At 34.3% G+C, this 27,183-nt stretch overlaps 1 protein-coding gene across 1 annotated transcript; it reads right to left on the bottom strand.

Annotated features, from left to right (window-relative positions):
* Positions 1-14,301: 14,301 nt before the first annotated feature.
* LOC139505935 (cysteine-rich venom protein VAR5-like) lies at positions 14,302-25,078 on the bottom strand. The gene is made up of 6 exons (XM_071295264.1): positions 24,580-25,078; positions 23,729-23,866; positions 23,032-23,247; positions 21,652-21,758; positions 16,515-16,606; positions 14,302-14,942 (listed from the first exon to the last, which is right to left on the bottom strand). Exons 2-6 carry the CDS (start codon positions 23,861-23,863, stop codon positions 14,551-14,553), a joined length of 942 nt encoding a protein of 313 aa, XP_071151365.1. The 5' UTR covers positions 23,864-23,866; positions 24,580-25,078; the 3' UTR covers positions 14,302-14,550.
* Positions 25,079-27,183: the final 2,105 nt, after the last annotated feature.

Here is a 27,183-nt window from a genome sequence, read left to right as displayed (position 1 = left end):
ACCATGGGTCCAAAGTTAAATTTCAAAAAATGCCTTACCCCAATTTTTAAAAGAGTGTAAAAACTTCCCTACGGCAATACTTTTTAGCCACTAGGTGGAAATGGTAGGTAATAGGCTAGGGTCCAATGGGCCAAAAGGTCCAGGTGGGACAACCTCATAGTTTGTCTTCACCATAGGTTCGAACTTAGGTCTTAAGGGTCAAACATGCCTACCCCAACATTTCAAAAGTCTGTCAAAAATTCCCTACGGCAATACTTTTTTACCCATTAGGTGCAAATGATAGGTAATGGTCTAAGGTCTAATGGGTCAAATGGCCAAGATGGGACAACTCATGGTTTGTCCTCACCATGGGTCCAAAGTTAAATTAAAAAAAAATGCCTTACCCCAATTTTTAAAAGAGTGTAAAAACTTCCCTACGGCAATACTTTTTTAGCCACTAGGTGGAAATGGTAGGTAATAGGCTAGGGTCCAATGGGCCAAAAGGTCCAGGTGGGACAACTCATAGTTTGTCTTCACCATAGGGCCCTAACTTAGGTCTTTAAGGGTCAAACATGCCTACCCCAACTTTTCAAAAGTCTGTCAAAAATTCCCTACGGCAATACTTTTTTACCCACTAGGTGCAAATGATAGGTAATGGTCTAAGGTCAATTGGGCCAAATGGCCAAGATGGGACAACTCATTGTTTGTCCTCACCATGGGTCCAAAGTTAAATTTCAAAAAAATGACTTACCCCAATTTTTAAAAGAGTGTAAAAAATTCCCCTACATTAATACTTTTTTAGCCACTAGGTGGAAATGGTAGGTAATGGGCTAGGGTCCAATGGGCCAAAAGGTCCAGAGTGGGACAACTCATAGTTTGTCTTCACCATAGGGCCGAACTTAGGTCTTAAGGGTCAAACATGCCTACCCCAACTTTTCAAAAGTCTGTCAAAATTCCCTACGGCAATGCTTTTTTTACCCACTAGGTGCAAATAATAGGTAATGGTCTAAGGTCCAATGGGTCAAAAGGTCCAGGTGGACAAATCATGGTTTGTCCTCACAATGGGTCCAAAGTTAAATTAAAAAAAAATGCCTTACCCCAATTTTTAAGAGTGTAAAAAATTCCCTACGGCAATACTTTTTTAGCCACTAGGTGGAAATGGTAGGTAATGGGCTAGGGTCCAATGGTCCAAAAGGTCCAGGTGGGACAACTCATAGTTTGTCTTCACCATAGGGCCGAACTTAGGTCTTAAGGGTCAAACATGCCTACCCCAACTTTTCAAAAGTCTGTCAAAAATTCCCTACGGCAATACTTTTTTACCCATTAGGTGCAAATGATAGGTAATGGTCTAAGGTCTAATGGTCAAATGGCCAAAGATGGGACAACTCATGGTTTGTCCTCACCATGGGTCCAAAGTTAAATTAAAAAAAAATGCCTTACCCCAATTTTTAAAAGAGTGTAAAAAATTCCCTACGGCAATACTTTTTTAGCCACTTAGTGGAAATGGTAGGTAATAGGCTAGGGTCCAATGGGCCAAAAGGTCCAGGTGGGACAACTCATAGTTTGTCTTCACCATAGGTCCGAACTTAGGTCTTAAGGGTCAAACATGCCTACCCCAACTTTTCAAAAGTCTGTCAAAAAGTTCTATACGGCAATACTTGTTTAGCCACTAGGTGGAAATGGTAGGAAATGGGGCTAGGGTCCAATGGGCCAAAAGGTCCAGGTGGGAAAACTCATAGTTTGTCTTCACCATAGGTCCGAACTTAGGTCTTAAGGGTCAAACATGCCTACCCCAACATTTCAAAAGTCTGTCAAAAATTCCCTACGGCAATACTTTTTTACCCACTAGCTGCAAATGATAGGTAATGGTCTACGGTCCAATGGGTCAAAAGGTCCAGGTGGGACAACTCATGGTTTGTCCTCACCATGGGTCCAAAAGTTAAATTTCAAAAAAATGCCTTACCCCAATTTTTAAAAGAGTGTAAAAACTTCCCTACGGCAATACTTTTTTAGCCACTAGGTGGAAATGGTAGGTAATAGGCTAGGGTCCAATGGGCCAAAAGGTCCCAGGTGGGACAACTCATAGTTTGTCTTCACCATAGGTTCGAACTTAGGTCTTAAGGGTCAAACATGCCTACCCCAACTTTTCAAAAGTCTGTCAAAAGTTCCATACGGCAATACTTTTTTAGCCACTAGGTGGAAATGGTAGGTAATGGGCTAGGGTCCAATGGGCCAAAAGGTCCAGGTGGGACAACTCATAGTTTGTCTTCACCATAGGTCCGAACTTAGGTCTTAAGGGTCAAACATGCCTACCCCAACATTTCAAAAGTCTATCAAAAATTCCCTACGGCAATAATTTTTTACCCACTAGGTGCAAATGATAGGTAATGGTCTAAGGTCCAATGGGTCAAAAGGTCCAGGTGGGACAACTCATGGTTTGTCCTCACCATGGGTCCAAAGTTAAATTTCAAAAAAATGCCTTACCCCAATTTTAAAAGAGTGTAAAAAATTCCCTACGGCAATACTTTTTTAGCCACTAGGTGGAAATGGTAGGTAATGGGCTAGGGTCCAATATTCCAAAGGTCCAGGTGGGGACAACTCATAGTTTGTCTTCACCATAGGGCCGAACTTAGGTCTTAAGGGTCAAACATGCCTACCCCCAACTTTTCAAAAGTCTTGTCAAAAATTCCCTACGGCAATACTTTTTTACCCACTAGGTGCAAATGATAGGTAATGGTCTAAGGTCAATTGGGCCAAATGGCCAAGATGGGACAACTCATTGTTTGTCCTCACCATGGGTCCAAAGCTAAATTTCAAAAAAATGCCTTACCCCAATTTTTAAAAGAGTGTAAAAAACTTCCCTACGGCAATACTTTTTTAGCCACTAGGTGGAAATGGTAGGTAATAGGCTAGGGTCAATGGGCCAAAAGGTCCAGGTGGGACAACTCATAGTTTGTCTTCACCATAGGTTCGAACTTAGGTCTTAAGGGTCAAAACATGCCTACCCCAACTTTTCAAAAGTCTGTCAAAAGTTCCATACGGCAATACTTTTTTAGCCACTAGGTGGAAATGGTAGGTAATGGGCTAGGGTCCAATGGGCCAAAAGGTCCAGGTGGGACAACTCATAGTTTGTCTTCACCCATAGGTCCGAACTTAGGTCTTAAGGGTCAAACATGCCTACCCCAACATTTCAAAAGTCTGTCAAAAATTCCCTACGGCAATACTTTTTTACCCACTAGCTGCAAATGATAGGTAATGGTCTAAGGTCCAATGGGTCAAAAGGTCCAGGTGGGACAACTCATGGTTTGTCCTCACCATGGGTCCAAAGTTAAATTTCAAAAAAATGCCTTACCCCAATTTTTAAAAGAGTGTAAAAAATTCCCTACGGCAATACTTTTTTAGCCACTAGGTGGAAATGGTAGGTGATGGGCTAGGGTCCAATGATCCAAAAGGTCCAGGTGGGACAACTCATAGTTTGTCTTCACCATAGGGCCTAACTTAGGTCTTAAGGGTCAAACATGCCTACCCCAACTTTCAAAAGTCTGTCAAAAATTCCCTACGGCAATGCTTTTTTACCCACTAGGTGCAAATAATAGGTAATGGTCTAAGGTCCAATGGGTCAAAAGGTCCAGGTGGGACAACTCATGGTTTGTCCTCACCATGGGTCCAAAGTTAAATTTCAAAAAAATGCCTTACCCCAATTTTTAAGAGTGTAAAAAATTCCCTACGGCAATACTTTTTTAGCCACTAGGTGGAAATGGTAGGTAATGGGCTAGGGTCCAATGGTCCAAAAGGTCCAGGTGGACAACTCATAGTTTGTCTTCACCATAGGGCCGAACTTAGGTCTTAAGGGTCAAACATGCCTACCCCAACTTTTCAAAAGTCTGTCAAAAATTCCCTACGGCAATACTTTTTTACCCACTAGGTGCAAATGATAGGTAATGGTCTAAGGTCTAATGGGCCAAATGGCCAGATGGGACAACTCATGGGTTTGTCCTCACCATGGGTCCAAAGTTAAATTTAAAAAAAATGCCTTACCCCAATTTTTAAAAGAGTGTAAAAAATTCCCTACGGCAATACTTTTTTAGCCACTAGGTGGAAATGGTAGGTAATTGGCTAGGGTCCAATGGGCCAAAAGGTCCAGGTGGGACAACTCATAGTTTGTCTTCACCATAGGTCCGAACTTAGGTCTTAAGGGTCAAACATGCCTACCCCAACTTTTCAAAAGTCTGTCAAAAGTTCCATACGGCAATACTTTTTTAGCCACTAGGTGGAAAGGGTAGGTAATGGGCTAGGGTCCAATGGGCCAAAAGGTCCAGGTGGGACAACTCATAGTTTGTCTTCACCATAGGTCCGAACTTAGGTCTTAAGGGTCAAACATGCCTACCCCAACATTTCAAAAGTCTGTCAAAAATTCCCTACGGCAATACTTTTTTACCCACTAGCTGCAAATGATAGGTAATGGTCTACGGTCCAATGGGTCAAAAGGTCCAGGTGGGACAACTCATGGTTTGTCCTCACCATGGGTCCAAAGTTAAATTTCAAAAAAATGCCTTACCCCAATTTTTAAAAGAGTGTAAAAAATTCCCTACGGCAATACTTTTTTAGCCACTAGGTGGAAATGGTAGGTAATGGGCTAGGGTCCAATGGGCCAAAAGGTCCAGGTGGGACAACTCATAGTTTGTCTTCACCATAGGTCCGAACTTAGGTCTTAAGGGTCAAACATGCCTACCCCAACTTTTCAAAAGTCTGTCAAAAATTCCCTACGGCAATACTTTTTTACCCACTAGGTGCAAATGATAGGTAATGGTCTAAGGTCAATTGGGCCAAATGGCCAAGATGGGACAACTCATTGTTTGTCCTCACCATGGGTCCAAAGCTAAATTTCAAAAAAATGCCTTACCCCAATTTTTAAAAGAGTGTAAAAACTTCCCTACGGCAATACTTTTTTAGCCACTAGGTGGAAATGGTAGGTAATAGGCTAGGGTCCAATGGGCCAAAAGGTCCAGGTGGGACAACTCATAGTTTGTCTTCACCATAGGTCCGAACTTAGGTCTTAAGGGTCAAACATGCCTACCCCAACATTTCAAAAGTCTGTCAAAAATTCCCTACGGCAATACTTTTTTACCCACTAGCTGCAAATGATAGGTAATGGTCTAAGGTCCAATGGGTCAAAAGGTCCAGGTGGGACAACTCATGGTTTGTCCTCACCATGGGTCCAAAGTTAAATTTAAAAAAAATGCCTTACCCCAATTTTTAAAAGAGTGTAAAAAATTCCCTACGGCAAGACTTTTTTAGCCACTAGGTGGAAATGGTAGGTAATGGGCTAGGGTCCAATGGGCCAAAAGGTCCAGGTGGGACAACTCATAGTTTGTCTTCACCATAGGTCCGAACTTAGGTCTTAAGGGTCAAACATGCCTACCCCAACTTTTCAAAAGTCTGTCAAAAATTCCCTACGGCAATACTTTTTTAGCCACTAGGTGAAAATGGTAGGTAATGGGCTAGGGTCCAATGGGCCAAAATGTCTAGGTGAGACAACTCATAGTTTGTCTTCACCATAGGTCCGAACTTAGGTCTTAAGGGTCAAACATGCCTACCCCAACTTTTCAAAAGTCTGTCAAAAATTCCCTACGGCAATACTTTTTTACCCACTAGGTGCAAATGATAGGCAATGGTCTAAGGTCCAATGGGTCAAAAGGTCCAGGTGGGACAACTCATGGTTTGTCCTCACCATGGGTCCAAATTTAAATTTCAAAAAAATGCCTTACCCCAATTTTTAAAAGAGTGTAAAAAATTCCCTACGGCAATACTTTTTTAGCCACTAGGTGGAAATGGTAGGTAATGGGCTAGGGTCCAATGGGCCAAAAGGTCCAGGTGGGACAACTCATAGTTTGTCTTCACCATAGGTCCGAACTTAGGTCTTAAGGGTCAAACATGCCTACCCCAACTTTTCAAAAGTCTGTCAAAAATTCCCTACGGCAATACTTTTTTTACCCACTAGGTGTAAGTGATAGGTAATGGTCTAAGGTCCAATGGGCCAAATGGCCAAGATGGGAAAATTTCACCATAGGTCCAAAGGTAGGTTTCTTTTATAAATTGCTAATTTATATTTTCTGTGCACACCATACATTAAGTACAACAAATAAACCTTTCGTATAATCAAATGTGAGCGCATTCCGCTTGTTCAGAAGTAGAATCTTTTGTCAAAACAAATCTGTCTGACAAAAAAAATAGCAAAGCACGAGTGCAATTTTCTATTCTTGTAATGCAAAACTATTGATAATTTTTAGGAACTACTTGACAGGATGCCGAGACTATGGAAAGCTATTTCTTACAATATCACAAAATTGATTTCTTATGGAAAAGTCGATGTCATGTCGATGTCATTACTTTTTAAAATTGCGCGCATTACGCTGTTTCGTATATGAAAAGCGAATAAAGTAATAAACAGGAAATTACATGTTAATTTGAAAAAAAAAACATTAAATAGTGTCTTCGGCTGCTCACTCATATATAGAAACAGATTTTTTGTGATTTTATGATTCATAAAAACATTTAAAGTACGTTCGAATCTCTTGCAACTTTTGGGTTTATAGACATATCTGAAAACTGGCTGCTAGCGAAGTGGCTGCTAGCGAGTGGCTGCTAGCTTGAGCCTGGTTGATAATTGGAGCATTTTGAATAGCGAACTAGGTTTGTTTGTCTTTTGTTAGTATTAGTATTTCACGAAATTACTTACTGAATCTCGATTGTACATAGATATATAAACCCATCAATGGGAAATAGTAGTACACATAAGACAAAACAAGGTCAGCTTAACAACGCCTTCAATGGAAGCGTATACACCGTTCGATATAATAAGACTAAATATATAAGCGACATCTTGTGAAACAACCAAATAGCTAAAGAAAAAGATTAGATGTTGGTCTCTTGTGGACAGTTGTCTCATTGGCAATCATACGGGATTCATACTACATTTTCTTTTTTATAGGTTGAAAAAAATAGTCATCAGAACAAAACCAATAAGTCTTCGACGGAAAAGTAGAAAAAATTATAAATAATGATATTTATAATACTACATGAAGTACATAATGTACTTCTAGGTTTACTCATCAGATGTTGTTATTTTTCTAGGATGTGGACTAAAAGCTGCCTTTGGACTATTCGTTTGTGCGGATAGTTGTATGTTTTTCCTGATATGTTGGGATGGAACAAACCTAGTGATATTATGCTATTCACAAACTATGTGTAATTGTGAATGCTATCACATGAACTTCTCCCTTCAGTTAGCTTCTTGTGAGTATTCAATAGTATTAAAAGGTTACAATGTACTATATCCAATGGGGTAAAAAAGAAAGAAAAAAAGCTGATGACCGTAACTGCATTCACGGTCATCCCTAGATGAATGATGAAAAATTAGGTCAGTTTCTGTTTTGTCTGTTAAAGGCGTTCTATAAAATAAAAAAAAAGCATTCATTGATACGATGTAAAAGATTCACACGGAAATCGAAAATTACTTATGAGAAATGTGTACGAATTCGAACTGGAAATTGGATTTAAAAAAAATCGTTATAAAGATGTTCGTAAATCATCATTATAATATTTCCAAGATGACCGTAACATATTACAAGGATGACCGTGATTGGTAAACAGATGACCGTAGTTTGAAAAGGATGACCGTAATCTATAAAGGATGACAGTAACTTTTAAAGGATGACCATCAATTTAAAGAATTATTCGTACATGTATTTGTCACATGATTACCTCTAATTATCAAATATTAATTAATAGTGTTGATATAAATCGTATTTATAAGACAGCATTATCCTTAAGATAGAAGAGACTAAGACGTGCTTCAAATTCATAATTCAAATTTACAACAAAATAAAACTGTCTGTCAAAATGGTTCAACATTATGATCAGGTTGTGAGAAAATTTAGTTTAAAAAGTGTATAGTTTTTGCAACAACAAAAGGCAGATTGCTTCTCGACATTTCAAAGACATAAAAAATGTAAAGAAACATGACTTTTTCACAAAATTCGAATAAAATAAACTACTTTTTCCGAATAAAAGCATTCTATTTGAATGAATAAAATGGTTCTCATCGTTATTTTGTATAATCATAATATGAAACTTGGTGAAAAAAGAAATATTTACACAAAATTGATTTTTCTGATCGTGAAAGAACCCGTACCGCTTTTTTGAAGATCGTGAACATGATCGTGAAAGATATGATGCTACGAAGACGTTTAGATTGTTCTTCAATTATATAATAATTAATTTTTGTTATAGGTACTGAGAAAAACTTAATAGGCCGATATCCTCAATAAATTGAAGCATTTTATGTATATATCTATTAGCCTGTAAATAGTTATCAAAGGTACCAGGATTACATCCGGCACAATAACTCTTGTTCAAACATAAACCTCGAGGAGCCAATGAACTAATACTTATAAAGACAATCCATATAATCGCTTGCTCAAGATATAAGCGGAGTAACAGGAGAACAAAAAATACAAACAAATTATTATTTGTGCATTTGTGAACATGAGAGTTATTTGTATAATAATTGGCTGATTGTAGGATGAAGGTTTTTATTGTCATGTGAAGTACTCACTTATCACGAGTTATAGGATAACTACATTTTGTATATTAGATCCTATAAATTACATGTCCGTCAGACAGGATTCACCTGACCTCGACTTTATCTCATTTCATGGATCAAGAATTAGTTTTGTGGTCAAGTCCGTATCGCGGATTCTTTAAGCTTTGGGATAACTCTGTTGTTATGAGTGTATGGTGTACATGTTTTACTTCTGCAAGGTTTCAAATAACATTGACCTTATAACCATGCATCATTTGGCAATGCTCGTTTTATGTTGTTTGGCCTTTTATACCTGTATGTTATAACACCACGGTATTTGGTGTATGGTGTACCTGTCTGTCTGCATGTTTCATGTATGACGTCAATTGTATTAGATATATCGAATGATAGTAAGATGTCCATGTCTGGCCGTCGGTAGGGGTTAATATACTATCGACCTTATGTTCCAAATTAATTGACCAGACCTAACTTTTACATTTGTCAGTTTCTAAGTGTGAGGATCGGAAGACCTATATTTGGTGTACGGGATGTTTGTAGAGATCTGTATGGCATGGTTCATCTGACCTTGACCTCTTTTTATGAACCATTGACAATCTTAAGCGTACATGTATTTGACACTTCTAGTTAAACTCTCAAGTGATATTACAGACGTTGAAAAAATATACTATCATAACTTAAGCAGAAGAGACATTTCAGCATTTGCGCTCTGGTATTCTTTAGTCTGTAGTACAAAGTTATCTCATTGGAAATCAATTCACATCTGCAACGTTGTATAACGACAAATAGAACTTAAGGAAGTACTGTTGAACAAAATGTTGGGTATCCTTCAATCTCAAATTGTTCATGAACGATGCTATTTTTACTGTAAGTGTTTTAAGGTAACACGATACCGAATGGCATATCTCCCGATTTCCAAACTTTTTGGCACATGTGTTCTTTGATTCGAGTTACATCAGAATATGTAATAAAAAATGGGGGTCACCATTTTTGTTTTCTTGGTATTTTCATAAGAAAACGTCAATTTTGGCGACAAATTTACTTAGGTATATAGGGGAAATGCCTATTTTTCGGCTTAAGTTTTTAGATTTTCCAATGGATGGCTATGTTCTGATATACGGAGAAAAACAAAAAACTAACATAATATCCAGGATTGCATACTGAATCCATACACGTATAGAAACTTATATGTCACCATCCTTGTTTTTGAGATAAATGGCTTCAAAGATGATTGATACCCTTAGAATTTGGCCGAAAACGTGTGACGTTATTGAATACAGAATGTAACGTTATATATTATTCCTACTCAGAGAAATGGAAAACAAAATATGTGTCGGAATCTGAATGGTGTTTATTTTATTTTATTTCCCCTGTCGGTAGTCGTAAATTTCCTAGTAATGCAATATGAAATATTTCGTCCCGCTAATAGAAATTTCATTCAAATGAATTAACATTAATTTTGTCTGATTTTCACACCAAACGAGCATATTGTAATTCAGTGGTTGTGGTTTGTTTATGTGTAGTCTGTTTCCCGGCCGTTATTGAAATTCTTGATAAAGATGAACATTAAAGCTATTATTTTTTTTAATTCAACACTTTATCATCGAAAGTTAAATAAAAAAAACCTAAAAACTTCAAAATAGTTACAGGTTTCAACCAGTTGCAGGTATATAAAATGGTAAACGATATATTGATTTCTGATTACAACATGCATGAGTATGTACCGCAAGACGATAAATAAACGTGTACTTATTTTAATTAAGAAAAGTGAAATAAAATATATGGCAACGTATGGATGTATCATTCATGATGATTTTTTTTTAATTCAAATGTCACTTGCTTCAGATATATAAAATAACTCTCAGAATTTGATTCATTGCTGTTGTGCCGAAGTTTGCGTTAATTCCTAAAACGATCAATATTCTAATTGATACGAATATTATTCAAGTGATATTTAAATTTCCTCGTTGGTCTCTGGAAGATTTGTGTAAAACATGTTAAATATTTGTTGTCGAGTTGCTGTCTCATTGAAATGTACCCAAATCAGATTTTGTTGAAATATTATGGTATATTAAAACCGGTTATATTAAAAAGAGAAACGCATTTCAACAAGGTGAAATCAAATATTTTATTATTTAATATTTTATATATATATTCTTCGTATGATTTAAGTATATGATATGACTAAAGTAACTGAATTTCGTATGGTTGTGTAATGTGTACAATGTACAACCAATCTATACTTTTCTCAGGTTGGTTGTATGACTAATATCTTTACATTATATCCATTGGATTAATATATGTGATTTTTGTTTCATACTTTCTGTGCCTAGTCCAAAGCTAATGGGTATAGTCTTTTTTGATGGACTTTTAAAATCAAATGATATGTATACGACTCTCCGACAAAATGTAAATAAAAAGAGGAAAACCCGCCAATAACGTACCAAAATAGTCACTGTGAATTTTCGAATGGCTTGAAGTTGAATGGTGTCTTATGGCAAAATTGCCAGTGAAAGAAAAAGTAACCGAATAGCAACAATATATTTTTCTAAATATTCTTTACATATACATAGTTGTATGTTTATATTCTGATGAGGGAATAAAGAAGGAAAAAAAACAGAATCCCCATAATGAAGTGTATCATTCACATTTATAATAAAATATAAATGTTTGTTTCTTTCAGTTGGAATGCTACTAATTGGAGCCATAATTCACGGGACTAATGACCCTGATAATATAAATTGGACCTTTTGGTTTTGTTTAACATCGGCTCTCCTCTGTCTTATACTAGGAATAATGTGGAAAATTACCCAAAAAATGAAAAGATTTGTGAAGAAAGAAGCAAGTGGGGCTCTAGATGGAATGGGTGCTGGTGTCATTGCTGGAATGATATAATGACAGAATTAAATAAACTTTCTAAAGAAAGAAGCAAGTGGGGCTCTAGATGGAATGGGTGCTGGTGTCATTGCTGGAATGATATAATGACAGAATTAAATAAACTTTCAAGGTGTAAATGATTATTAATAGTTTATTTGTTTGACGTATTTATGATAATGGTTTAAAATTTGACTCAGTAGACTATTTTAGCATTACAAGATTAACTATAATAGGTTCTGAAAAAAGTCGGCACATGTTTTGAAGTAAACATAGAACATATGTGACTCTCTAGTCGTAACTTTCTGTCTGTAAATAAGTATTCTTGTCAGTTTTTAGCTTTGTATAATTTTCGATTCAGTCAACCCCTTTACAAATGGTTTTATAGATGATAGAAGAAATGGGATATATATTATCCATCCAAGATACAGAATCAGTCGGTGCACGGCTAAAACACAAAAAGAAAAGCAACAGCGATTTTATTAATGTATGTTGCGCTTTTAAACCCCTTTGTCGGGTTAAAGGTTGGTTGGGCGCCCGCAGCCATCGTTCGCTGTGTGCCTGTATCAAATTTTTTAGCCTGAATTGCATTGATTGTCGTTTGTTGGTGTACACCTGCTCTAAAACACATTACGGGACTATAAAAATAAAGCAACTGTACATGTACCGACCCCTATGCAACCTGTATCAATCGTATTCGTTGACCTTAGCAGATTTTCATCAATATATACTTTACTCGACCGTGATGGAAGTTGTCATGATTAGAAATTCGACAAATGTCACCATCAACCAACTCGTCTTCTTTATCTTTTCAACATGAACATTGAAATTAATTGAAAATATTTGAAATTAAAATATGTATGTAGGTGACATTATATAAGGTCCAAAGTCATAAAGTTGAAATTTGCATAATAAAGATGTCGGTATCAAAGTACAATGTACTAGATAGCTCCTTAAATATTCATCAAATTCAATAATTATTATTCATATACACATGTATATAAGAAGATGTGGTATGAGTGCCAATGAGACAAGTTGAACTCTCCATTCAAGTCACAATTTATAAAAGTAAACCATTATAGGTCAAGGTACGGTCGTCAAACTCGGAGCCTTGGCTCACACCGAACAGAAAGCTATATAGATATAGGAAGATGTGGTGTGAGTGCCAATGAGACAACTCTCCATCCAAATAACAATTTATAAAAGTAAACCATTATAGATCAATACGGCCTTCAACACGGAGCCTTGACTCACACCGAACAACCATACGATATTAATTTATTGTTACTTGTTGCTGTTAAGTATCCATCTTTAAAGATAATATCAACTAGTATTTGGAATTAAACATTTTTACAAATTTTAGAACATGAAATACATTTGTCTCGCAGTTTTATACTTGAATAAAACTGCAAATGTAAGTAAACAATATTCTAGCAAAATAAAATAATTTTCTTGTTATTATCTCAAAACTGAATTGTGAGCTGTACTCCCTTTTGACCGTTATATTTTGTTTCCTGAATTCATCGGAAGTATCCTACGTAAAATGTAGCAAATTGGTTTAAATTCATATCTTCAATTTCCTTGTTTGATTAGATTTAGTTAAAGATTCTGACACTCAATTACAAGTGCTTAATATAAATTGTTTAGTAATATTTTATCAGTTGGTCAATGAACTTTCCATAAAACAATGAAAGACCCAGATGATAACATGTCAATTACTGTAATAAAATAATAAAAGAGATGTAAAATATAATGTACCATATGATTTCAAATCTCAGTCTATGACATATTTTTATAATATTTTCATCCGAATACTTTCATAGTAAACAATACATATAGGAGATCTCATGGGTGATTTTAATTGGAGGCGCCAGCAGTTCAATTACTTCGTTCAAACCTTGAAATTCATTTTATAGGGAAAACGGTACTATTTATTCTGCCATAGGCGACAATACTAACATTTTCTAAATTTACCACTTTTTATAATAAAAACCTGGATAAAACAGTTATGTGTGGTGTTAATACTTGCTCTTATTTTAAAAATTGAAGCCAAATAGTATCATGACCAATTTCCAACGGAGCTTGTTTATGTTATCCATGCCCACCGTAATTTTACACCAAATTTATGAAATTTTGGAAGCCTTTTCAAATAATTCTCTAGAAAATATTTCAATAGGTTTTAAAATTTATGTTGTAGATATACACACTGCAGTTATTCATAGATAAATAAAAAAATATATTGTACCCTTAAATCCAATCACAGCGCTCCTAAGTTGACTTCCTTCAACTGTCTTGGGTACACAAAAGGCCAACCTAATGCTTGGAAAATGTAATAGTACCGTTTTCCCTATAATTACCAACCACATGAAGTGAAGGAAGCGAGACCGGATGAGTCGACCAGGTTTGTACTAAAATGAGCAACGCGACGGGTACCACATATGGATTAGGATACTAGTAATATGCTTAGAACCCTTCCGAAGCTCATTTGTATTTGTATGTCAAGCTTTACTTGGTAAAAGAGACGCAAGCGCTCGCTGAAATATGACAGTGAGAGAACGTAATTTTGTGAGAATTCTGATTCAAATCAAATAAAAAAATTAAGTCCAAGAATTTTTGTGCACAATCGACTTATTATGTAAAATACAGACGATTTTATTCAATACGGATTTCTGAATTGCGCATTAAAACATAAAGAAGTTTTAAAAAACAACAACAAAAACAAATTAAATCTCAACAAAATGGTGTATTTTATACAAATACTTTTGAAAGTTTAAACTATTACTTTATCTGGCAGTAAATGGTGATAAAGATGAGTTGTTAGCTGGCAAATAAGATTTATTTCAAAAGAAAAATAAATGAGTTTACTACAAATTCTACAGTTAAAAACATGACAAATACATAAAACAAATATTCCTTACTGGACAGTTTAATCAGATACATATAGACTTGTCAAGTCTCCGGGTGATACTATGGTCTGTATATAAAAAAGAGCATCATATTAGATACATATGCATGTCATTTTTTTCATCTGGCTCAAATCTATAATCTGAAGTATCATGAGCATATATAACAAACATTTTTTTCATTATTGAAATTTACGAGCTCCAACTGTATGACCAGTTAGTGGTAGGTGTCCCTGTATTTTGTCCACTGGTCCAAACTTTTCTTCTTATGTTCATATTTCTACCCGTGTTCCTATTCCAACTTTGTGGAAGATTCCAGTTCCTACTTGTTCGTGGCTGAGAATTTTGATTGTTTGTTTGAATACCTCTCCTATTGTTTCCTGATGTCCAGCTCCAAACGACTCTACCATTTGGTTTGTTCTCTCTGGTGGTAGTTATACGCCTGTTTTGATCAGGTTTGGTACGTTGATTTTCATTGACGATCTTCCAGGGACTATATTTCCAATCTGTTCCTCCGTTAACGTTACTTCTGCTGTTGACTTTTGTTGGTGTATCCGGGACATTTCGGCCACCTGTAGCGTGATCTACAATATAGAATTAAACAACTACAAGCTGGTATTATTTGACTAGAAATTGTTACCAGTTAAGTCGATCAAATCGTTATTATGAAATGATTGATGACGATTACAAATATATTTAAAAAACTTTTCAATATTCACTTTGAAATTTCATTTTGTCTTCTTTTAAAAGTATCTGAATCAGTCAATGGTATATGAGCCAGTCCATGCAAAAAGGTACAAAAAGTCCTTTTGATAAATTTTACAGGACACGTTATCAAAGTTTGTTATTTGAAAAACGATTTTATCCGGGAAAAAATACATTAATGTAAACATTCATAAAATGTCAATTCTATCCCGAATTTGTAAATTAAAATAAAAAAAATATTTTTTGTATTTGAGCAAGTGTAAAATCATTTGTTTCCCGGGCTAATGCTATACTGACCAGACACTATAGAGACAAAAAGTCAATAGTTTTCATCAGTTCTACAGGTTTAAAGAAAGTAAGCCAACAATTAACATGAGGGAAAATACAAAACTTATGTCATCTTGTGTTTTAGAAATTGAAAGTTAAGTTAAGTTAAGTTAAGTTTACTTAATTTAAGTTAAGTAGGTTAAATATTATTTAAATCAACCGCCGTTGCACGGAATTCGAACCGTTGCCCGGTTTGATTGCATTGATATCAGCAGCGTAAGCGAGAGCCTTATCGCCACTGCTACCGAAGTTAGTTAACATTATCATTTAGCAAATCAAGCTATTTAAACTGTACTTTGAAAATGATTGAAATATATGAAATTATAATTCATTAAAGATCTTAATAAAATGAAAGGAAAAAAAGAGGGGGGGGGGGGGGGGGGGGGGGGGGAGGGGCTCAGCACTTGCAGGTGCGTATAGCTTTAGGATACAAGGAAAAGTAAATGTGTTTTATAAATCACAAGTCTACTAATAATAAGTATGCACACTTTTTAGAATTTCGTAATTTTTTCGTTTTTGTACCTTTTCGCACGGACTGGCTCATATATCAATAAACAAAATGATATATCTCAAGAACTCAAGAAACTAAATGGTTCATCTCAAGACACTATTTGATATATATCTCAAGTCACCAAATGATTTATATCTCAAGACACCAAATGGTATATCCCGAAAACCAAACGGTACATCCCAAGAAATAAAATGGTATATCCTAAGCCATGCACCAAATGGTATATCTCAAGAAATCAAATGGTATATCTCAAGTTACCAAACAGCACATCTCACGAAACCACTTGGTATATCTAAGAACCATAATGGTACATCTGAAGAACCCAAATGGTTTATCTAAGGAAACTGAATGGAATATTTAAAGAAACTTAAAAAAATTAATGATATATCTCAAGAAACAAAATAGTTCATCTTAAGAAACCAAATAGTACATCGCGAGAAACCAAGTAGTCGTCGTAAGAACCCAAAAAGCAAGTGTTTATAAAAAGGTCAAACTTTATATCAAACCAAGTAAAGAAAATAACTTATACCCTTATTTACTGTAAAAGTTTGTCACCTAAATATAATCTTAGAAATTTAAAACAAGTTATTGAAAAAAAAACACTGTATTATACCTGAACATAGACCTGCATCGCACTTCTGTCCTGATCGACATCTAGAACATGCCTGTCCATTTATGTATGGTTCCCTATTGTTAAAATTTCCTCTGCAAACAAATATAAAAAATGTATAGCTAAATAACATTACTTTATATATTTTTAACAATATTTACAAATATTTAGATTCAGTTTAATAAATTAAATAACACATAGCTGAGAGGGAGATAGAGCAGATTGGTACCCCTCGAAAAAGCATTGCCAATCTTAGTTCCGCCTCTTTCAATAAGCAGCAAAGTTCTCGAGGCTGAGATGAACGTTAGAGATGCTCAATACTGGCAAAATATCATTCCCACTCACAGATTTAGTATTTTTTGAAGAGTGATAAAAAAATAAACATTTCAGCCGTAACCTTTTTAAAGACAACTTTTAAGAACATATTTACACACTTGTTATTTTTTTACTTCCTCCGTATTTTTCAATGCTTCCCAGTTGCTTGAAAGAATCAAGTGGTTTGTAATAAGTTACTATTTTTTGCTTTAAGGTGCATTAACACAACATTTTCCTTACAAGCGATTCTTCATTTTAATTGATAGTTTTATTTTCAGGGCAGTAGATTTTAGTGGTAACTTATACTGAATTCTATAGCCATGATTCAGCAAGATTTGATTTATCAATTCTTTTTTTCAATACAATGTAGTGTTTACAAGTCATAGCGGGTTTTTAAAGGCAGTGCTTTAAGGCCTGACTTTCAAGTCATGAGGTTCATCTTTTCATACGCAATCTATGCAGGGGGTCTTTTGGCCAGAAATAGATCCGGAAATGTTCGAATTTCTCCTCTTCTTTTTATGGTATGATATGGTTTTTGTTTCTTTCATTTACATTGGGGACTAAAGAAACGATCAGTGTGTATTGTTCGTTTTATAGAACTTGTTATTAATGTGTATTTTGCATTATAAGCAGTCAACCTGACTACAAACTATCATTATTTGTATTCCGTGTGGAAAGAGGTCGGGTCGATTTCGAGTGTTATCTGTCATCTTAAGATTTTTTTAATTAGTTCAGACGTTGATATAACAATGAAAAGTCGACTGAACATGATTAATATTGCATCTTCTATAATTCAAAGCGGAATTCGGTTTATAAACGAGAAACCGTAAAGCGTTTTCAATTTCGGTATTAGTTATGTATGTTGTCTACGTATTATCCTGGTTCCCGGTACTACGTTCCGGGTATTAGCTATTTGATATATCTGATGTGTAACATTACGATCAGGTACCAGCCAATCTACGTGTGTATGTGTACATGATTTCCCGCCAAAATGACCGACTTACAGCTATGGAAAAATAGTCCATAAACGTTCCGTATAATGATATGCAAATTCATAATTAATCGTAACTTTTTTTTATCTTTATATAATAAATATAACAAAATGGATTCCACAAAATTGAAAATAGCATTATTTTACGAGGATTTCTAATATTTTTTTCACTTCCGGGCGCAGTAATACGTATGTTTTGAAGAGCTCGAAGAAATTGACAAAGTGAATTGAGAAGGAAACGGATAGATATACGTCCTTGCTATCAGGTAAAACAATTTAAATGTACAGAAAAAACACATTTACTTCACACAAATAGTACAGGCTTAAGCATTTTATTGTCTTATACACGACTGTAGTCTAGTGTTTAAACGAGGGCGGTGACCTACAAGGTACGGGTCATACTGGGTCAAGTCTAAATATGTAAACATATCCACGTGCTATTAGGTAGAAAGCATCGTAATGCAATATCTACAATTTTTTCCTCCTTTATACATCGTTTAACCAGATATATTTCTCTTTCAAATACACTTAAACACGGGTTGTATGTACGTATCATTCTAGTGTTTTCTTGTCCTTATTAAAGTTCATTTGTTGATGTTTAAATATTTTTGAACGACTGAACACAGGACAACAATTATATATACTGAAGACTTGGGCTGTACAATGATAGTGTACGTATATCATACTGATAATTATTCTAGCAGTAATTATGTTAATTTAGGATGTAATGACAGGAATTCATGAGCTACGGCTCAGGCTTTCTGAAAAAATATCAATGACAATGTAAACAGGAACAAAACATTGACACGAATGATGCTCTCTTCTATGTTATAGTTATTTAGGTATGTGTGTTGCACAAGTTTCATAAAAACTTAAGTTATAAAACTTTTTTTCAGGGCACAAACCCACTTTAAAGAGACTTGTCTACTGCCATACCCATCCTATTTTCATGCACCATTTGCAAGCAAGAGACTGAATGGTTTACAAAATTAAAAATCAGGACGGTGTCCAATTAAAACAAAAGAACTAAACTGGATGAATATTGTAGGAGAAATCTAGAGGAAAGTTTTGATTTGTGAAATTGGTTTTCCTGAAAAGTCATTCATCCTAGCCTGCAGAAAGGAACTATAACTGTCCACCACCAACTGACGAGCTAATGTTGAGCTTCACATATGGAATTACTCAAATACCATCAATGTCTATGTTTTCAGCACAGATTTCACAAGTTATGACACAGCTGTGCTTTTTTTTTGTACCTGTTAAAGAGTTGTATACTAAATTTTATTTTTTTATCAATAAATATATCTTGTGTCATTTAAGAACTTGTATTTTGCCAAAAGATGCATACTAGTGAATGAAAGTGGTGCAGTTCATTTTGCTTTGGTATATAGAATTGAATTACAATTGTTCATGTTATTGGTATGCATATAAAAATAAGGAGATGTGGTACAATGTATATACATGATATTTAGTGAGTTTATCAAGCAAAAGTGAATAAGAAATAGGTATAAGCAGTTACAGGTACTACTGTACAATCTCAAACAATGAGAAAAACTCATATCGTAAAGGGAATTTCATATTTACAAGTAAGTTTTGTTTTTGCGTTGAATAATTTTCTTCTATTGTTTTAATTGCAAATATGGGAAGTGGTTAAAATGCTAATGAGACAGCTGTTATATAGATGGCCACAGAGCCTTAATTGAAAACTTCTTTTTCATTCATACCGGTAGATTTTGCCTGGAGTTAGAAACATATCTGCCAACTTTTCAAAATGCACATGGGGGTTTTACGTGAAAGATGGTTCATATAGTCATACAAAACCTTCAAGGGGGCCTTCAAATGGAAGCAGGACAAGTCGCCCCACTGGCTAATCGCCCACTTTTAAAAAAACCGCAACAAACTGATTTATCAAATCGCCCCACATGTGACATTGGTTAAATCATGTTAAATATTACTCCTGCCAACCCGCCCTACTTATAAAAAAACGGTAATATTTAGATTAATATATATATATATAATTTAAAATAAAAACTCGCACCACTTTAATGAAAACTAATCTACACAGAATACAAACAAACCGAAAATTTATTTAATTACTATTATTGATATACAAGTACTGAAATTATAATTCTAAAAAAAAATGTATTGTTGAAGAATATCTAAGTTTTGAAGCTTAGTTATTTGCATAACAATTGAAAAGAAACCTGTTAATTGTATCATAATGCAATATAAGGAATTTAACTTATATTCAACGGGATAACATCTTTTTCCATAAGTGGGGAGAGTTGGCATTACTAAATTCATCCTGGTTAATAATATATTTATCTAGATTTCACCGATTTCCATTAGGTGGAACCAGTTAGCAGGAGTATTATTAACGGAATTTGTTGGCATTAGTAAATTCTTCCTGGTTAATAATATATTTATCTAGATATTATCGTTTTCTATTAGGTGGGGCAAGTTGGCAGGAGTAATATTAAGGGATATAACACATATCACAAGTGGGGCGATTTGGTTATCCAGGTTGGGGCAGTATTTTTTTTAAAGTGGGGCGAGTTAGTGAAAAAGTGGGGCTATTTGCTAATGGGGCGATTTGTCATGGATTCCCTTCAAATATATTCTAATGTGGTTTTTGGCTTCTTCGTGCATAAACAAGCTCATTGCCATTGTTGAATTAATTGTTTTCTTTAAAATAGTCGACAAAATTGCTCTTACAAAATTTCCATTTGGGAGCCTCGAGCTCGATGGGGGAAATACTCTGCAAATACTGACAGTTGGCAGGTATGGTCATCAAAAAAGTTGATGTGTTACTATGTACATTTACCATTATGTTACTTGATGTTCTTGCTATACACCCAGTACAGAGACTAGTCAATCTTTGTGAACTATTTTTTATGGGAGTCATAGAATATGCGTATACAATCAATCATTAAAAATAGTCTATTTATATTGAAAAGGAAAAGTTCTAATATGTCTAAAGAAGAGGGACGAAAGACACCAAAGGGACAGTCAAACTCATAAATTTAAAGCAAACTGACAAGGCCATGGCTAAAAATGCATTTCATGGCGAGGCACAGAAAATATACTGTAAACAGTAGACTATAGATATAGGTGAACTAGGTGCAAAAGAACCCTTAATCTTAAATTCTACAAACCACCTCTGTTCTATGAAAGATAATGATATAACTGGACTAGAAATACACACAACCTGTAATTAACTGCCTTTACAGCGCTTTCGCGCTTGATTTTTCAAGGTGAGATCTAATTGTGACTTGTTTCTCTAAAAGTTTTGGATGTAATGTCATTTTGATAACTGATACATTATGCCTCGTTCACACGTACATTTAATTCGAATCGAATGCGAATCGAATTCGCTAATCGCGTTCCCACACTCTTCTTTTTTAATTCGAATTGATTCGAATTGGTTAAATCGCATTTTTCAATTCGCATTAGAAATGCGTTTTTTGTTAATACGAAATAAAAGTTAACTTCGTTCGGACAGTAAAGCGAATTTGACGCGCATTGCAATACGAATTAGAATTTACGTTTGGACGTATAACGTTTCGAATTCGAATTACGTGTGAACGCAGCATAAGGATGACAACACGATCAGTAAGATACTTGTTTATAATACTTACGGTGGATCATAAAAGCATACTAAATACATGTATTTCATAGGAAAGTTAGAGTTCGTGTTACATATATATTAGTAAGATACTTGTATTTCGTACTTACGGGGGATCATAAAAGCATACTAAATACATGTATTTCATAGGAAAGTTAGAGTTCGGGTTACATATATATATTAGTAAGATACTTGTATTTCATACTTACGGGGGATCATAAAAGCATACTAGATACATGTATTTCATTGGGAACTTTGAGTTCGCGTTACATATCTGTACACCACAACCCAATTGTTTACTGTCCGCCCACACCATCTACAATGTAAACAAAAATCAATGTATGCAGTATTTCAAAATCATCTTTGATGTCAAATCACAAAAGTTGTTTGAACCTGGACCACACAATTTTATTTCATTAATATTAATATTCGTTTCCTTTGAGACATAGTAAATTAAATCTTAGTCTAACTATAATAATTAAGATTTTAGACAACATGTACACTTGAACTCATCTTTTAAGTGCAATGAGAATTCTACTAAATTTGTCAATCAAAATGTACATGACAGGAAGTTATAAAACATCAAAGCCTAGCAATCATATACTTTGCATAAACATTGTCAAATATAAAAACAAAATTTATTCCTACAAATTTGGAAATTTTCAAGAAAACCGATAGGGAATTATCTGTTTCCTTTTAGATATAAAATTCATGCGTCCGAAACGCTTTTCTGGATTTACTTTTATCAGGAATACTCAAAGCCGAGTATTTGAAAGTCAAGAATCAGTTGAAGAGCTATATGACAAAAGGGACATAAACAAATAGCCAAACCCATATCACGTTATGAATTCCATTCAAAATTATAAAAAGAAACAAATCAAATCCAAAATGGCCAAATTAAACTAGAATGCCTTAATTTTCCCGTATAAACACGCGGCATCGGAACAGTGAGACAAACCCTTAGTGAACAGAAAAAGTTCAAACAAGTTAATTCGAAAATAAAAATAAAATAAAATTCCGCGAAAGTCTATTATTTTTTTTGGCGCAAATTGTTGATTTCTCCGAGCTTTTGTGCATTACTTCTTTTTATTATGCATCCGAATAAGAATAACAGTTAGTTTGTCTTTTTTTAATTGCACTTTTTAAAACAATAAAATCGGCAAAGGGTCTGCAAATAGGTTCCAATACTTGTAGATTTACGGGGGAAGTATATTGTAACAGCCATTATTAAGTACAGAACAGCCATTATTATGTATATCTCTGAGGCTGCGCTAAGTATAGATATATCGATAATTTTATCACAGTGTTGTTTACAAAGCGAAAGAAGCACGTCATATTAGAATGTCCTGTATATTGACAATAATCTGTGCATAATGTCCTCTATAGTAACAATAATCTGTGTATAATGTCCTCTATAGTAACAATACTTGTGTATAATGTCCTGTACATATTAACAATTATCTGTGTATAATGTCCTGTATATTAACAATAATCTGTGTATAATGTCCTGTATAGTAACAATTACCTGTGTATAATGTCCTGTATTTTTACAATTACCTGTGTATAATGTCCTGTATATTAACAATTACCTGTGTATAATGTCCTGTAGACATACTAAAGCCCCTCCCTGGTGAATAGTCTCTCTTCTCATCAAACCACATTTTAATACCTCGCTTTATCAATACATTTATATCTTCACCAACACTTTGCATTGCCAGGTTTTCTCCTCTACCATTCTGCTGATGGCTGTTAGAACATCTGGCAGCCCATGCAGTAGCCTCTTGTTCAAGAGTTGGACTCCAGACCTGGTACAAGTCAGATAAACATGATCAAATGAAGGTATGAAAATACAAACATGAAGGTCGTTAGATTGAAGAAAGGTACGCAGTAAATGAGATAGTATTATACCCCTATGTTACAGATAGTAAAATATGCCTAATTTGACTAATAATATGTTGCCAGTTATAAACTAAAATAATGTTGAATTCAGTAGAATTGATTGGTGCCACTATATGAACAGGAGTTGAATGGTTGACTACTCTATACGAATCCATACAAATTGGCAAAAGTTTTTTTTTAAAATTCTACATGTAGTTGCTTGCATTACTCGTTCAACATCGACAAGTTAATTTCCAAACGAGTATAGACCGTAATAAAGTCAACAATTCTTCGATATAACAGGTTCTAAATTGATATTTGCTATAATTCTTCTGCCAGTCTGGTTGTAGATTGACGATTGTTGTACATTTGTGTTTCCAATTATTAGACAGTGTTAATATTACTTACCAATTTCTGCATGTTGGCTGCATTTTCACTTTTTCTATATCGGTTATGTTCATTTAAAAGCAATGAGCTATATATTGAACCTAAACATGTTCCAAACAATGGTAACAGTACCACGAGGAACGATAATATAACCATTATCTGAAAAAGAAAGACATCACAATTATCCAATATTTGATTGACAAAAAGAACACTTATTCTAACATATGCATCGACGAATATTGTTGTTAGATGTCATTTAGTGCTATGAAACAAGAATGTGTCAATAGTACACGGATGCCCCACTCGCACTATCGTTTTCTATGTCCAGTGGACGAACAGACGGACTTCATACGATCGGATGCACAGTCTGAAAGGCAGAATGCCCCTAATTGAGACACACTTACACATCTGTGTTTCATACGTGATCATTATGTGATATCGTAAATAGACTACGACGACATATAATGGGAGAGCTATGTTTAAAACTATTTGAACTGTGTTCCTTTGATCAGAAAAAAACACCCCGAGATTACCACGTTATGTCAAAATTGAATCACTTATATGGAACAGAATTACAACTGTTACAATGTATCTTCATTTGATGTTTAAAGTTAATTCATAAAACAATATGAAGAAAAAAGAAAGAGATATAGCCATTATTCTAGTTCTCAATATCTTTAGCCGATGCTCAGAGTAATATTTATCTTGTTATAGGGTGGGATTTCTTATGCTGACCCGTCCAGCCACTGTTAATAAATCTATGTTAATTGCTCTTGTATTTCTATGTAATTTCAGTTCCTATTTTTCTCATCCCTGCTTCCTCCAAATTCTGTTCCGATCAGATTTTAAATAATACATGCAAGTATACTCACCTTAATAAATAGAATATCTGAATAATTCTTGTATAGAAAAAACAGTTACAGAAATATTGAATTTCAGTTACTCCTAGAAATTATCAAAACCAATTACACCGTAACTATACGATTTTACTAAACACTTTTTTCCTTTTATCCAAAATCACTCTAATTAAAGCAGAATAAATACGTAATATCAAGTATTATCAATCGTAAAAAGTGAGAAAAACAGTCCACTACTGTCATTATCCGGGGAGTGACGCACAAATTAGATAACACTAATAATTTATACAAAATTAAATTAAGTCGCTTTGGTCTGTCATGTTTATTGTTTTTTTAAATTTTGATGTGACACTTGCACATGTTGCATACAGTCAACAAAGCTATTACACAATTGTTTTTCTAGATAAGATAGATGTATTGAGGCACTGCAATATTTTCCTATTAATGCTTAGATATATATGACAATTGATATTTTTCCAATTTTCTTTAAGACTTCTTCTTGTTATAACATTGAAAGTTTCTGTCGTTATCATGTAAATGATTGTTGAAATGACAGTTTATAGTATACTATACATCACATTCTGTGTATTTTTATAAAAAGGAACAACATTGAACAAGACAGATTTGAACACGTGTTTTGTACAACTATATCATCTACAAGGAAGCTACAATTAACAAATCATTTAACATGTTCAAGACGGGTGGTATTGGACCTTATAATTGGTATCAGTTAGTTTACATTGGAAAAAACAAAAACAAATTTGAAAATATAACATATTGCCTTCAGAACATATTCTACATATGTTTACTTAAATGATGTATTGGCAAATCAAACGGGATATGAAGATAGGAAAGATCAAGATTTGAAGAAGACCTTTTTTTCTACTTTCGGTCGTATCTGTAATCTTAAGTTCACTATAAGAGATGTGAGCAGTCGTTGGAATAAAGGTCATTGAGTGTATTGAGTGACTAAACATTATCTATGTATCTGAAAGAGAAAATACAAAACTTTGCAAAAAGTAAAATAAGAAGAATACCGAACTCCGATGAAAATTCTTAACGAAAAGTCCCTAAGCAAATGACAAAATCAAAAGCTCAAACACCAAACGAATGGATTACAACTGTCATATTCCTGCCTTGGTACAACATTGTGTTCTAATCTTAATAACTATAAAAACAAGCAAACATGTCAACAAAGACAGACAAAAAGGCATATAGATAAACCATATTAGCACAATGAGAAGACAAGAACATCAACATAGCTAGCTTAACCTCCTACTCGTATGACAGTCGCATAAAACTTCATTATACTGACAACGATGTATGAACAAAGCAAACAGACATAAAAGGTTAAAATGTCAAAAATAGGGGTACAGCAGTCAACATTGTGTTAAAATCTTTTAAATCACTATGAATATGAGCAAATATGTGAACAAAGATGAAACTAAAAGGCATATAAACAAAGCACATTAGTAAAAACGAAAGACAATGACTTGATATATTGACACCTACACATAGATAACTTACTGTAAATATGCAAAATGATATTCCCCAGTAACCCGACAATACATGGAATATTAAATACATGCAATTGAAAACTGTTGTAACCGAACCATGTTTATTTCTTGACAATCATATTCAATTAAAATCCTTCACATTGTAAGTTTATATTTGTTTTAGATATAAAGACATCACAAAAGTAGTCATATCTAGATGAGCTTTTAAACATGTCATAATCAACTAAGTAAATTATTTCTAGTGATACGCTGGGGATTTGATTTTAAATACTTCCAAGCAATTATAGATTGACAGAACTGATTTTTAATTTTGAAACGTTCTGTTGATTAATTTTTTTGTGAACCCTCGATTAATATTATATATAAAAAAAATAATAAAACAATAAAACTTGACTGTTTACAACCATGTCGGCGCATACAAATGGAAATATGTCAGAATGTAAGCTTGTTATAGCATATAATTTCCGGACAATAATCGAAAATATTTGGAACATTTCCAGATAATTATATTGAAACCCAGTAATAAAAAAAATCTTAATTTCAAATGCTAAGATTTGATTGGATGAAATCCGATAAAAAAAAATCAACTGGCAAAATAAAAAATCTTACTTTCATTCCATTTTAATGAAAAGTAAGGCTCAATCAAAAACCATAAGTGATAAAAGTCAAACACCAGTTTTGTTAAAGTCAAACACCAGTATGGTAAAAGTCAAAAACCTGTAGGGTAAAAGTCAAACACCAGTAGGGTAAAAGTCAAACACTAGTATGGTAAAAGTCAAAAACCTGTAGGGTAAAAGTCAAACACCAGTAGAGTAAAAGTCAAACACCAGTAGGGTAAAAGTCAAACACCAGTAGGGTAAAAGTCAAACACAAGTATGGTAAAAGTCAAACACCAGTAGGGTAAAAGTCAAACACCAGTATTGTAAAAGTCAAAGACCAGTATGGTAAAAGTCAAGCACCAGTAGGGTAAAAGTCAAACACCAGTATTGTAAAAGTCAAACACCAGTATGGTAAAAGTCAAGCACCAGTAGGGTAAAAGTCAAACAACAGTATTGTAAAAGTCAAACACCAGTAGGGTAAAAGTCAAACACCTGTAGAGTAA

This window comes from Mytilus edulis, unplaced genomic scaffold (genome assembly GCF_963676685.1).
Source record: "Mytilus edulis unplaced genomic scaffold, xbMytEdul2.2 SCAFFOLD_1172, whole genome shotgun sequence".
Classification (NCBI taxonomy): Eukaryota; Metazoa; Mollusca; class Bivalvia; order Mytilida; family Mytilidae; genus Mytilus; species Mytilus edulis.
Note: the sequence above shows the minus strand (reverse complement) of the source record. Positions and strands in the feature narration are given on the sequence as shown.